At 35.8% G+C, this 15,571-nt stretch overlaps 1 protein-coding gene across 1 annotated transcript; it reads left to right on the top strand.

The window, feature by feature from the left end:
* Nucleotides 1-602: 602 nt before the first annotated feature.
* LOC110686068 lies at nucleotides 603-3,063 on the top strand. Its single transcript, XM_021862654.1, has 2 exons — nucleotides 603-1,302; nucleotides 2,289-3,063. Exons 1-2 carry the CDS (start codon nucleotides 1,155-1,157, stop codon nucleotides 2,630-2,632), a joined length of 492 nt encoding a protein of 163 aa, XP_021718346.1. The 5' UTR covers nucleotides 603-1,154; the 3' UTR covers nucleotides 2,633-3,063.
* The last annotated feature ends 12,508 nt before the right edge of the window (nucleotides 3,064-15,571 follow it).

Below are 15,571 nucleotides of genomic sequence, written 5' to 3'. Positions count from 1 at the left end.
CGCCCGTTTAATCATCATCGGAAGTTAAATGATTGGGGGAGCGGGGTCGACGCCGGCGCCGGAGTAGGGAGATCTGGGCGCAGCCGGCGTCCGAGGGCGGGGAGGGTGTGCTAGCAGACACCGGTGAAGTCGTTGCGTGTGGGGGAGGGGGAGAGGATGTGGTTGGAAGCCTGGAAGGTGGGAGATGTGGTGGCTGGGTCGTGGAGGAGGGGGAGGGGGATGGGGTAATTAAATTAATAATAATAATAATAATTTTAAAGAGTTAAAAACATTTTTAAAAAATTATATTTTCAGACCAATAAAATGATGACACGTGTTCATATAACCTATTAATCAGGTTACCAACATGTTACAACTTGTTTAAAGCGGATACCAATTAAAGGTTGTATTATTTAGAAATAATCAAAAAGTCGACTTGTTTTTAGCGGATCGCTGAAAGGTCGTATTATTTTTGACAACTTTTCCTAAAATAATTAGTGTTTACAATTTTTTTTTCTAGTTATGAAATTTCAAGATGATTATCAAAACACTAAAAAAAACGTAGTCGAATATGGTTAGCAAACTAAACAAGTATAAACTAGCATCTCGAGATATCGCTCGGGCCACTCACTAGTTGGGAATTAAAATTTGAAATATAATATTAGATTGTTTATGGGATGCAGTTAAGGTGCCATGATTGTTAAGGAGAGATTTTGCAAAAGAAATCAATACGGAGTAAAAAATAAGCATCACGGTAATTTTTTTTTTTTTTTTTTCCCTGATAAAGGTTGGTCGTGTTGAGGACAAAAAACTTAATAAGTAATAATTCACAAAATTGAGAAACTAGTGAGAATTCTTATAGGAGAATTCCTATATGAGTTTACCATTCAAAGACTGCACAATACGATTATCGGAGAAAGACAGAATTTAATAAAACATGACATGCTGTAATAATGTCCAAGACTTTCTTACACTGTATTCACACTAAAAAGAAGATGATGATGAAGTTTCCTAAGGGAAATTCCCACGAAATTTTCAAAAAACAGCTAAAAGCCATATTTAATGGGTAATGGATACAGACATACTGTTGTCTTGATTATTTCAGTCTCCAAAAAAAGAAATAATAAACTACGAAGAATTCTTCACTGCCTCAAACTAATACCAATGAGCAAAAAATGTTAATTATTACTGTGGAAGACGATAATAAGCTAGAGACGGAAGATACTGATACTTCTGCTGCAGCTTCTGATACTGAGGCAGAAGATACTGATACATGTGATGAGACGGTGAAGGGCTCTAAACCAAGATATAAAGAAGAGCCAGGTATTACCAATACTGGGTACTAAGCTCTGCATACAGTCAAATAGTCTTTTGTGTTTTATATTAGGAAAAGCTATCAGATTTTGCTAGATTTATCTATACAATTATAATATATGGAGATACGGGATTTCAAAACCAAAATATGGAGATAAAATACTTTGTTAACTTTTTTTTTTTTTTAATACATTTTTTTAAATTAATAAGTGAAACGGAATAAGTATATAGGTGTGATTGCAAAAATTAGCTAACAATGTACATGTACTGTAGAATATTATAATATCAAAAGGTTTAAGATTGCAACCAATAATAAAGCCTTCATTAAAGCTATTCAAAATGCAAATCTCCATGGAGGGGAGTGTATTCACATCTTAAATTCGTGTGCTCATTTGATTAGTTTCTTTGGTTGTAATTTTCATATGTATGTAGTGTATTTTGTTATGAGATTACTAGCGGATAATAAGTTGGTTAATTTAGGATATGTTTTATTTATCTGATTTTTATTTTTAATTATTTGAACTTAATTGAATTTATTTGAACTTTACTTATCTGAATTTATTAAAACTTATTTTAGTTGTAATTTAAACTGATTTTTACTGATCTTTAACTTGTGTGAAATTATTAAAACTTATTTTAGTTGTAATTTGAACTTATTTTTACTGATATGAACTTAACTGAACTTAACTGAAATCATCAAAACTTATTGTAGTTGTAATTTGAACTTATTTTTCCTGATCTGAACTTAACTGTAAAAATAAATAAGATAAATAGAACGGATCCTTTGGAGTAATCTTCGAAGAGAGGGCGCTTTATGTTGATACTCGTCCGATCCAAGTAAAGAATTTTTTCTGGGAGGATGTAGTTGGCCTTAGGTGGCCTTGCCACGTTTAATTTGTTGCTTAGTTGTTTTTAGTTTCTTTGTTGAATTTGTCTCTCATTTGCAATAAAAAAAACTATAGGATTTATATATTTGGTTTGGTTTTGCTTTGTAGATGACCAATTCGAAACCAACAAATTGTTGTTACCCATTTGTGCATCCGGTGTTCTCGCTCTTTCACTATTCCACTTGAGTGGTTCTACTCACTCACCAAATGAGAAGGATGCTGAAATAAGAATCGTGGTATCCGCCGTTGCTTCTGTGGTTGGATTTGTGTCCTGTTTGACAAGTCTCAAGTATCACAAAGAAAGAAAGAAAGCCTCCAAAATATTTGCTACGGTGGGCTCCGAAGGTACTGCGACTGGCTACGTTTTTCTGTTGTCTCTTTTTCTACCGTCCACTATGGTTTGGGTCCCAACCCTTGTTGCCATCATCTCAGGCGTCATGCTATTTGTTTAACCCTCTCCGTCTCAATCGATAAAGGGGTGTTTGGTATTCGGTATTTGGTATTTGGGAATTGAAGGTGGGAATGAGAATATTAAGGGGAGAATTCCTACCATTTTATTACCTAAGGAGGGTAGGTAATAAATGAATGGGATGGATATAAGTTTGAAATGACATTTTTTCCATTAATGTAAACAATGAAAGGAAATATTAATAAGGGTAAATTTGTAAAATTGTTATTTATTCCCTATAGTTGGGCAGCAGGCCAGGCCGTGCCGTGCCTCCATTTCCACCAGGCCAGCCCACGGCACGGCACGGTCCATGTGCTGGGAGTGCGGTGCTGGGCCAGCCCACGTGCCTAGCTTGTTCTTCAGTTTATTTTTTTTTTATTTTTTTTAATATAACCATACATTATTTATTTGTTATAGTTAATTAGTTATTAACTTATTTTGTATAAATTACTTTTTATTTTCTTAATGGCGAAGATGAAAATTTCAAATCTAAATGGCTAAAAAAAAGAGTAAATTGGATTTTGATTCTTTGAATGTGATTAATGCATACTTCATATTATTATTACTTGAAATATTACAAATAAATACATACTTCTTAATATTGGAAGATATAAATTTAAAAAAAAAAAAAAATTAAACTCAAGTATAAATGTATGATATTAATATAATAAGTAATAATGATAAAAATCGTACAATGATAATGATTTCGTACAAGGATATTATACAAAAATTGTCTATAATTAGACGTATGTAATCTAATCATAGTTCTTCATCTATTTTCTTCATCTTCTTCTTGTTCTTCGTCTTCGCGTTCAAGGTCATCGGCTAGTTAAATAGATTGAGAACTAGCCGAACTCGAACGGTCGGAAGCGGAGGTTCCGTCATCATTGTCGTTGTCGGCGTAAGTACGGTCCTGTGAGCGATTTTCAGCATCCAACCAATCTTTGAAACACACGCACATTTCAAGTGTTTCGGGTTTTAGACTTGTTCTTCTATCGTCTAAAATCCTCCCGGATGCGCTGAAAGCAAGTTCGGAGGCAACAGAGGAGACTTGGATACCAAGAATGTCTCGTGCCATTGCCGCCAAAGTTGGATGCTTCGAGCTTTGTTGTTTCCACCATACAAGGAGGTTGAGGCTGTTTATCTCATCGTCGTCCATGCCCTTGGTGAAGTTGTAACTCAGGTACATTTGCAACTCCGAGACATCGCTTTGCGTTCTCCTTATTGATGAATCACGTGAAAACCTTGAAATCAAGTTAGTAGTTTGTGAAAATAAATGCTTGGCCTTTTTACTTACGTTTTTGGATGGTTGGGAAGGGGCAGAGCGAGGAACGGTGCCATATTTGGTTTCATAAACTCTATATTAAGCAAAAAATTGATCCTTCACATTACTCTTATAGGTTTCTACATTATCTTCAACAAGCATGCATTGAAAATAAATGTCAACTTACATAAATGTATTTTCATACTTTTGCTCAGGATCTAATATGGAAGCAAAAATATAAATTAAAAGAATTTCAGTATAATATTTTGCCACTTTTTTCCATTTCTGAAAGATATTGATCCTAATCATTATAGAATTGATGATCAGAGAAAAGTTGGGCGAGTAAACATGCATTTGAAAGAAAGTTATGAGCACAAGGATTATAAACAGAAGAAAAACAAAATGTCATGTTATATAATAATTGTAAAAATTGCATATATCTTTCACATTTCGCCCAATTCTCCTCATATATAAAGCATTTTGTGGATATTTTTTGTTGTAAAAAATTGTTAAAGGATTCTTATAATATTCAATTGCCTTGTTTAACATTTTATAAGTGGAGTTCCACCACTACTAGAAAACAAGTCATTTCCGACGGAAAAATTCCGTCGGAATCTCCTTGAATTCCTTCTGAAAACCCTATTTCGACGGAAATTCTGTCGGAACAGGTTGTCGGAAAACATGTTGTAGGAAAATCGACCTTTTCCGACGGAAATTCTGTCGAAAACACTTTTCCGACGGATATTCCGTCGGAGGAAGAATTCCGGCACCAGACAATCTGTCGGAAATTTTCGACGGATACTCTCCACCGGAAAATCCCGACGGAATTTCCGTCGGAAACTGGTGAAATAATTTCCGTCGGAAACTGGTGAAATAAAATTAAAAAAAAAACAGGTTGCACCACCACCGGCGCGGCCTGTCACCACCTTCAGCCACCCAAAAACCTATTTTCAACCCCACCCTCACCCCACCTAACCCTAACACACCCAAACTACCCCAACAACCGTAACAACACCAACCAAACCTACCCTAACTGCCAGAAAAACCCACCACCACACCCACCTAGACCACCGTATTTCACCCACCCCACCCCACCTAACCCTAACCAAATCGAACCCACCTCACCTGCCCAAAAAACTACTAGAAAACAGGCCCTCCACCACCATCTAAACATCTACCTTGAACCCGTCTACCTTGACAACCACCCACACACCACCCTCCACCACCATCCACAATTAAAAAAAAAGAATAAAAAATTCGAAAAAGTAAGAAACAAAAAACTGAAAAAAATCTAAATAAAAAATTTTGCAAACTAGATCTAAAAACAGAAAAAATTCAAACCAAATTAATAGAAAAAAAAGGAAGACATACCTTTAATTCCACCGGAAAAACGTCGAATTTGGGCTTTAAAGGTCAAATTCGACCATGAAAACTCTAGATCTAGAGTTTTCATGGTCGAATTTGACATGAACAACCTTACTTTGTTCAAAAAATTATAACCCACAAACATATATGTTGATTATACTGATGATGAGGCTGATTCTCTCAAAAAATTAAAAAATTAAAACCTTACTTTGTTCATGGACGAGAGGAAGGAGAAGAGGAAAAGAGAACAGCGAGAAGGAGAGGGAGGCGAGAAAGACGAGAGAAGAAAGAGAGGAAAGAAGATGAGAGAAGAAGGAGGCGAGAAAGAAGGAAGGGAAAGAAGATGAGAGAAGGAGGCGAGAAAGACGAGAGATAAGAGGAAAGAGAAGGGGAAAGAAAAGAGAGAGGAAAAGAGGAGAGAGAAAGAGATTCAGAGAAACTGAGAAAGAGAAGGGGAAGGAGAAGAGAAGAAAAGAGGAGAGAGAAAGAGAGGGCGAAAAAAATAAGGGGAAAGAGGCGGAAAGAATAATATTCCGACGGAATTTTTGATTGGAAAATCGGTTTTGATTTTTATTGGTCTTATCTTTTGTTGTTTTAGAAAACCTTTCCATTCCTTTTATCTCATGTTAGAGCTATTAATAGACATAATAGTTTCTCTAATTTTGTTATAGTATGAACCAATTTCTTTAATTCCATCTTGTACACATAAGTTAAGAACATGGAAAACACATCTTGTATGAAGTGCATCACCATCTAATATTACATTGGTTAAATTTTGTTTCACTAAATTAGTTGTATATGTCTAAGGTTGTATTCATTTATAGCTTTCATTAAATGGTGAACAATGTTAATACCGGTGTGGGGGTATTCTAGCATTTTGAAATGGATTATTCGTTTTTGTAACAAATATTGATCATCTACCCAATGTCAAGTCACACATAAATAGTGATATTTATAACCATTATCTCAAGAATCGGCAATCAAAGACACTCTACAATTAAGTTTACTCAATTCGTCTTGTAACCACATTTTGTATTTTAAGAAGTTTTTCATGGCGGCGAAACGAACGATTTCCTAGAGATTCTTTTATATTGGGGTTTTAATGCTTTATTAATGAAATGTTAAATGGGTCACTTTTGGAGAAAAGAAAAGGTTGTTCGGCGTGTACTATCATTTCCCTAGTTCATCCCTATCCCTCTCATAGTCGTAAGTAAAGTCGTGTGGATGCAATTGGGAAATTTTTGGCTGGGTTGGATCACTAGATGGTTGTGCACATGTTTTAAAGTGTCTACTTAAGTGTCCCGTCCCAGCCTTGGATGTGGCCGAGTATATTTTACCACATGTTTTACATTTTGCTCTTTTTTGTTCTTTATTTAGCAAAAAATAGTTCCATACATCACTTTTGCAGCTTTTAATATTTATCATGTCTTGTTCGGTTAACCATTGCACTTGTGTGTTTGGGATTTGGGTGTTTGAAGATTCGGGGGTTTGTTGTTGAGTAGTAGACTCGGAGGCAAACAGGCTATCTTGTTCGTTACCTTGGCTAGTATAAAAATTTTGTGGGTCAAAGAAATTAGGTGGGAATTGACCGAATTGTGGAAATTGGTTTTGTGGTGAAAATTGGGTTTGTGGAAATCCGGGCATATTCATGTTATAGGGTTGAAAACCGGAAGTACCACCATGCCTAAATTGCTCAAAACCTAGGGGGGCGGTTCCGGGGTCATTGATCGGACTCGGAATTGGGGGGGGTCATTGGATTAGGTGATTCCCTAGAACTATTACCACGGACAAATTGGGCTTTCTTAGAGGATGATGGGTTGTTCATGTTTGGTGATGCCATAATTAACAAATTAACAATTTTAATAATAACATTCATAATAATTAATAACAACAATTATAACAACAACAATAACAATAATAATAATTAATAACAATAATTATAACAATATTAATAAGTAATAACAATAATAATAACAACAATAATAACGATTAGTTAGATCTTACAACCGTGCTTCTACGCTTTCCACTAATTACGATTACGAACTTTTAATTTTTTTTCGATATTAATAAATAATAATTAGAGAATATAAGAGATTAAGAGAATTAGAGATTAAGATAAGAAATGAGTTGAATTGTGATTTGGAAGTGAAGTGAAATTTGCTATTTATAAAAAAAATGGGCGACCACCGTGCCGTGCCGGGCCAGCTGGCGGGTCGTGTCATGCCGCGCCGACCAGCATGCCATGTCGGGCTGCCCGCAGGCTGGCACGGCCCGTGCCCAGCTTTATAATTCCCTGTATATTTTAACTCACTATTCAAACAAGGTATTGGTATATTTTCATGAATGCCCAACAATTAATTTTCAATCTCATTCCCACCTTTTAATCCCCAAACTTCCATTCCCACATTCCAAACGCCCTGAAAAAGATACGAAGTATAACATAAGATGCTAAAAGATATAATTATCAGTCCGAGACTTGTAAATAGAACTTACAACTTGAAGCGACAGTGGTATCATTGAGTTGTACTCATCTTAAATTGTACCATTGCTCGTTTTCTTTACAAACATCAGTGTATGCGACATTGGTATCATTGAGTTGTACTCATCTTAAATTGTACCATTGCTCGTTTCTTTTTCTGACATCATTATATGCGACATTTGGTATCATTGAGTTGTACTCATCTTAAATTGTACCATTGCTCGTTTCATTTACTGACATCATTGTATGCGACATTGGTATCATTGAGTTGTACTCAGCTTAAGTTGTACCATTGTTCGTTCCTTTTACTGACATCATTGTATCATTGCTCGTTTCTTATACTTACTATCAATCTGTCATTGAATCATTGTTCATTTCTTTTACTGACTATCAATCTATCATTGCTTGTTTCTTTTTGTGACAAGTTACGATCTTGTGATCTTGTTCGGTTTCTTTGAGTGAAATAATGTGTTAAAGTTAGTGCTTTAAAGTTGGATAAGTAGTAATTTTAGTTTTAATATCGTTACTTAGTCAAATTAGAAAGTTAAGTAGAGTTAAATTCATCGGATTTTTCTTAAATGTTGAATTTAACTAATGCTTTCTCATCTAAACACGTCTTGAATTGCGCCCTCTTATCAGTGTTTGGTATCGTGCCTGAGAAACACAAATGATAAGTGAGTGATGGACCGCATGATCCGAGATTGCCCACATTGATTCAAAAGAATGAAAAACAAAAAATTCAAAGCAAAAAAAAAAGAAAATCGTGTGAAAAATAAAACTTGCAAGTTTAAATGTCAAATACACAATTACACATCTTCGGTGGATTCTCTCGGGTCTTGAGCCTTTTACCCTTTTCTCTTGTAAACCATCAACTTAACCACATTACAACCCTTGAAAGACCTCCTTGAGGTGTACATACACTTGTACGAAGTTTGGCTAGAGCTATGTTCGGCCTGATCCCTAACGGATACGTAGGCAACCTCACATCGAGGTGCGGCCACATTCACATTCACTATGCATGCTTCACCATATTTCAAGACAACATTCATTAAAAGCAACATTGTATACTTGCTTAGCTTCCTGACCTAAGTAATACTCATTGTTTCATAGATCGCATAATGTGCTTAGCTTCCTCACCTAAGCGCATTTATTAAAGATATATAATCATATGAGGCATATCGTGCTTAGCTCCTTGATCTAAGCAACTTTCGTTGTTTCATGCAATCACCATTGTATACGTGCTTAGCTTCCAGACCTAAGCGACGTTCAAGATCGCTTCTTTACACCATATATGATGCTTAGCTCCATGAACTAAATCCATTCATTAATCGTGTCACATGACGAAGTTGTCCTTAGCCTCCTGGCCTAAGAACATGCATCATGCATACATTATTTTCAAGACCAGCAATTCAATTTGACGAACAGAATATCCATGCGATTTACCTCGCTTTTTTCTATTTGCTCAACAAGGAAGTTTAAAACTTCTTTCCTTTTTTCATATTTTTTCTTTTCGGGAAGTTCAAAAACTTTTTCAAAATTTTTCTTATCGAGGGAAGTTCGAAATCAAAACTTCATTTTTCACGTATTTCTTTTTCGGGAGAAAGTCGGTACCCTCCACTCATGAAAAAAAATGACGGAAAATTTTTGTTTTTGCATTTTCGGTTGCTTGTGTCTGCTTAAGGGACGTATTGTGAAGAATAGGGTAGGCTAGTGTTTAGGTTAGAGCATATAAGAGAGAAGAGATAATGATTTGGTGTATAAGAGAGGAAGAGAGAATGATTTTTGGTGCCCTGAAACTGGAGAAATCAAGTTCATATTTATACAGAAAATGTGAAGGGTGAAGCACGGAACCCTAGAATTAAAGCGCCGTGGAAAATCTAAACCTAAAAATTACCATGTCACTGTGCAAAATACCATGACACAGTACAACCGTGACACGTCACATTTTACTGCGACGCGACATTTTTATCGTGGCGCGGTATATTCCAGTTTTTACGCGTTTTTAAAATTTCGATAACTTTTGATCCGTAACTCGGAATTAAGCATATAATATATCGTTACAAAGATATTCAAGTCTACTTTTCATCCCAATTAGAATCAGGTCAAAATCTAAGATATGGCAGTTTTAGTGAAAGAGTGTCAATTTTGGGCCGAGTTTAGTGTTTTGCTCATATTATCTTCATTTTAAATTGGAATTGGGCTTATGATATTCTGTTAGAAAGCTTATTTCAAGGCCTATCCAACTAATTAATATTTGGATCAAAATTATAGGTCCAAAAAATCATTTAAGCTCGATTTTGTGATGTGGACACGAAATGAGGAAAATGGATTGGGGAAATGGGCTTAGAATTTGGTTGGTTTATGAAATGTACTGGATTGAACAAGGGTTTAAGCACTCCAAATATTAAATACTTGACCCTGCCAATAATGGCAGTGAAAGGTTGTTCATCATCGGGTTTGATTTTTGGGGAGACATTTTTAGGTGTCTACACTTACTGACTCTATAATTTGGAAAGATTTTGGCTAAAAGGGACATTTTAAAAAAAAGGAATGATCTTCAATATTGGTGATGGAGAGGATACATCTCTTTGGTATCATAATTGGATAGGTGATTGCCCTAACTATCTCATTCCTAATTTGTCTATTCCTGATTCTAAGGGTCATTGGCGTGTATCCAACATAATTAGGAACAATGAATGGTATTTGAATGATGTAATGCATATTATTCCTTCCTCCTTGTGTACTCTAATTTTTGCTTACCCCCATCTCTAACTATTCCATGTTCAAGATAGATTGAATGGAATTTGAACAAGAGTGGATCCTTCACCATAAAGTCTGCTTATAACTCTACTCTTCCTCCTAATAATCTTAATACAATTCCTTCCTTTCTAATTTTTCTTGGAATTGGAAAATCAAGGTTCCCTACAAATATCAAATGCTTCTTTAGAACCTTGTTAAGACTATTTTACCTTAGGGAACCACTCTGAAGAAGAAAATTCCTTTTTTTATCCCATTTGCATGAGATGTGAGTCTCCATTAGAAGACTCTATTCATGTATTTAGGGATTGTCCAAATTCTTCTGCCTTTTGGTCTCTTATTTTTGAAAGTTTGCTTATTTAAATATAAACTTAAAAAAAATTTACAATTCGAATCTTTCTGACTGGTTGGCTTTTAATCTAGATAATATTTCTTCTTGGAGAACAATCTTTTCTGGAGTACAAGAAACATGGCAGTATTTAATTTGAACAAAAAATGGTATTTATACAGTCAAATTTTAACAAGTTCTTTGTTGATTATCATTACTCTTTGCATTTAATACATGGCACTTTAGATAGACCTTCTTCCTCCAATCAAGTTATCAGAATGTGGGCACCCCCTCAAAAGGGTTACCATAAACTCAACACATATGGCTCTTGAATGACCATTGATAATGCTGGTGGAGGGGTGTTATCAGGTGCGAGAAAGGAATTTAGGTTACAGGTTATGCAATGAAGTTCAAAGCTCTCTCTACTGCTTCAGCCGAACTCATGGCAATTAGGGAAGGTCTTCTCATTACTTGGAACAGGAAAATCAAGTACCTTGAACTTGAAACCGATGCATAAGCTTTGACCAAAATGCTGAAGGATCCTAAGTCATTTAAAGATCATGATTTGGGTAACATAATAAGGGATGTTGCCTCTCTTTTGGAACGAAACTGGACAGTCCAAGTATTCCATGCTAGCAGGACTGTTAATTTTGTTGCTAACAGGCTAGCTATAATGGGAAGAACAAAGATAAAAACTGGAGAAATTGTCCCCTTTTCTTACCCTCCAACTGAGCTGTTTGAGACTTATGCAGCGGAAATACCTGATATGGCTCCCTAGTTCCCTGTTGTTTCCAGTAGCTTCTTTTCCTAAGTACCTGCTATTAAAGATTAACCTAACTAGCGATTTTAAGTCTTATTTTTGCATCCTTTAGTTCTTTATATACTGTACTTAAAAATCACTTTAAGTGGCTGGTTATGCGCTCTAAGTGTCTATCTTTTGCTCTGATGGCTTTTGTCATCAGTAACATTATCAACTAATATATAGTATTTCCCTTTTGTGTAAAAAAAAAAAGCAATATACTCAATGATTTTGGTTGTTGGTTCACAAGTACACGCTAAAATCCAAAAAACATTGAAGAAAGCTTGCAAAGTTGCAACACTTCATCATATAGTTTAACAAAGGCAAACACCATTAACAATTACAAAATGAACATCTTCAGGTACTTGCGGTTGTCGTTGTGGTGGTCGATAGGAAATCTCACGGCCACTGAAGTGGGAGATCTTTCTCGTGGTGGCTATTCTCGGCACCACTTTGATTTGTTGGGTTGATGAAGTCTATTCTCTCGCGTGGTGGGCGATAGTCATGTAAGTGAGATGAAGGGAACGGATAGAGAAATGGATGAAAGGGGGCGGAGAGAACGAGATAGACAAAGATGAAGGGGGTAGAGAGAGAAAGATAAAAGAGAAAGAGTGTGTGTACGGTGGCTACTAAAGGGGAAGTGGGGAATAAACCCTAAGGGGGCGTTTTGTTCGCAGAGTGGTATGGGTTCGGAATCAGGAATGGGGTTAAGCTGGTATCGAGTTGGAACTTGATACTTAATACCATGTGTTTGGTTCAATTCTAGAATGGAATCTCATCCCCTTAATACCATGTATTTGATACCTAAGGGAATGGAATGAGCCAAACCCACCTCCCCCCCCCCCAAGGTTTCTAAACCCCATACCTCATGGGTTTGAGGTATGGGTTTAAAATTCATACTTTTGACAGCCAAACATATGGTTTGTACAACAATATATGTGTTTTAGTCATTCTAAAGCCATACCTCATACCTATTGATAAGTCTATTATATATATATATATATATATATATATATATATATATATATATATATATATATATATATATATATTCCCCGTCCCAATGGTCATAATTGTGTTTATTTTGAGCTCTACGGAGCTACTTTTGTTACTAATATGCGTTTTCTAGTGGTTTCTTAGATTTGGTATTGTTTTATAGGAAATTGCAGATTTGGACCATTTTCCTGGATTTATTGGAGCCACTACGAGCATTGGAGTAAGGTCGCGTTTATATGACCACATTCCGAAGCTCAGGACCGGTTGGAGTCATCAAATCAGTGATTAAGGGCCCGGCGAAAAAGAAGAGTTCGGGGCAATGGACCATGTATTCACAACCCAAAGAGGAAATGCGAATTGGGCTAAGAAATGGCCCAATTGAAGAAGTCCAAGCTTGCCCGGGAGCTCGCCCGAAGGCGCGCCCGACCGGGCGCGTGTTTTTGAAGTAGTTTATAGATATAATTTGTTTTATCTTTTTAGCCAAAGTATAAATACGATTTATTTTAGGAAGTTAAGGACGTTTTTTCACTATTTTTACTCAAATTACAGATTATTATTAGTTTAAGCTTATGTTAATACTCTTACTTTCTCTCTCTACACTTTTGCTCTCTAAACTCTTGAGTTTTATGCAATTCATTATTTCGATTAATTTTGGTAACAATTTCTTCCCTCTTTACTTTTAGTCATTTAATTGCTTTGATTTAATTATGTCTTGCTTTATTGCTTTGATTAGTGGAGATTTAATTATGTGTGAGTAGTTTAACTCTAGGGTTTGTGGGGATTCATAAATAATATGAAGGGGTAATTTATTATTGTTGATTGTTAATGCTTGATTAATTTCCTATTGATTGATTTACTGCTATGCAATTAGATTAGCGCTGGTTTAATTGTATGAGTTATATATGCAATATTGATTCGAGATTCGAGAGATGAGAATTGATGTTTAGGCTTAGTTTCAATAGGCAGGTTAATTTATAAATGGTTAAGTCAAGATTTGAGAGATGCGATTTAATACCGGTAGATTAATTATGTGATTATAATACGTAGCGAAAGCCCTTTATAATCTGATTAGTTTATGCATTGATGATTGATTATTATGTTTTACCTTGGAATATTATTTATTGGTGAACCTATACCCTAGGCCTTTTTATTATTGTTTTCCTCCCTTATTTAATTTGCTTCAGTTTAGTTATTAGTTTAATTCTCACAAAAAAACAATTTGGTTACTTGATAATTTAGATTATATTAATTAATTAGGAATAGAAAGACCTGTTTCTCTGTGGATTCGACCCTACTTCCCTATCTACTTTAGCTAGAGGACTTAGGTAATTCTTTTGATTAGGTTTGTAGAACATGAGATTGATGTGTTGTGTATTTTGGAAACTAAAGTTAAAGCTCAGAAAAGTAGTAACATTCAGAAGAAGTTTGGGATAGGTTGGTCTTGGCATTGCAACTATTCTAGTTCTCCTAAAGGTCGAATTTGGGTGGGTTGGAAAGCTGACTGCCTTACTCTTGATGTTCTAGCTTCTACTGAGCAATTTGTGCATTGTTTACTATGTTCAAAGGATCTTCAGGCCCAGGTGCTAGTTACTTTTGTGTATGGTCTTCACACTATTCAAGATAGAATGCAATTATGGACTGGTCTTAAAGGGCTTCCTAGTGCTTCTATCCCCTGGCTCTATGCTGGAGATTTCAATTCTATCTTGACTGCTGATGATAGGTTGAATGGGGCTGTTGTTTCAGTTTATGAAACTAGAGACTTTCAACAGTTTATTGATGATATGGCTCTTGTTGAAATCAAGAGTAAAGGCTCCTTCTACTCTTGGTGTAATAAAGCTCACTCTGGCCCTAGGACCTATACTAGGATTGACAGGGGGCTTGTGAATCAAGATTGGATAGATTGCTATGGTCATGTTGAAGCCCTGTATCTCCCTTCTTCTTTGTCTGATCATAGCCCTTTATTGTTTAACATTTTTCACTCTCAATCAGGGAAGGGGAAGCCTTTTAGGTTTTTTAATTACCTGGCTGAGCATGAAGGTTTTCTGAAAACTGTTGAGGATGCTTGGCAATGCTCCACCTCTGGAAATGCAATGAATGTAGTTTGGTGTAAGCTAAAACAGGTTAAGGGTATGTTAAAAACCTTGAATACTCAGAAGTTTGGTGATATTCATTCTAGAGTTGAGGATGCCTGTAAACATCTCTGTAATATTCAGCATCAAATCTCTGGAAATGAGAGTAACACTGACCTCTCTCATACAGAAATGGAAGCCATTGCTAATGTTAAGCATTGGTTGAAAATTCAAGAGAGTGTCTATAGGAAAAAGTCCAGAGTTGATTGGATGCAATTGGGTGATGGTAATAATCAATATTTCTTTTCTGTTATGAAGCATAGGCAAAGTAGGAACAGGATTTTGATACTTTGTACACTGAGCATGATTTGCTTCTTAAAGTTCCTGCTGAGATTGAATTGAAAATTACAAGTTTCTATAAAAGGCTCCTTGGTTCTAGAGCTGCTTCTCTCCCCTGTGTTGACCTTTCTACTATGAGGAAAGGTAAGCAGTTGTCTAGAGAAGCTCAAGACATTCTTACCAGCCCTGTCACTATTGCTGAGATTGACTTGGCTCTTAAAGGGGTTGGTAATATGAAAGCCCCTGGGATTGATGGATTTAACTCCTTCTTTTTTAAGAAATCATGGAGCATTGTTAAGAATGATGTGTATGCTGGGGTTTTGGAATTCTTTAATTCTGGCAAGATGTTAAGAATGTGGAACTCTACTACTATTACATTAGTGCCTAAAGTTCAAAATCCTTCTTATGCTAAGGATTACAAGCCCATTGCTTGCTGTACTGTTCTGTATAAATTGATCTCTAAAATTTTAACTGCCAGACTTGCTTTAGTTCTCAATGAGATCATTAATGATGCTCAAGCTGGCTTCATCCCAGGCAAACATATAGG

This window comes from Chenopodium quinoa, unplaced genomic scaffold, assembly GCF_001683475.1.
Source record: "Chenopodium quinoa cultivar QQ74 unplaced genomic scaffold, ASM168347v1, whole genome shotgun sequence".
NCBI classification, from domain to species: Eukaryota; Viridiplantae; Streptophyta; class Magnoliopsida; order Caryophyllales; family Amaranthaceae; genus Chenopodium; species Chenopodium quinoa.
This window is presented reverse-complemented; position numbering and strand designations above follow the sequence as displayed.

Coding starts and splice junctions, on each gene's coding strand:
- LOC110686068 (XM_021862654.1), top strand. CDS start 1,155: ATGTTAATTATTACTGTGGAAGACGATAATAAGCTAGAGACGGAAGAT. Junction 1,303..2,288: donor AAGATATAAAGAAGAGCCAG/GTATTACCAATA, acceptor TTTGCTTTGTAG/ATGACCAATTCGAAACCAAC.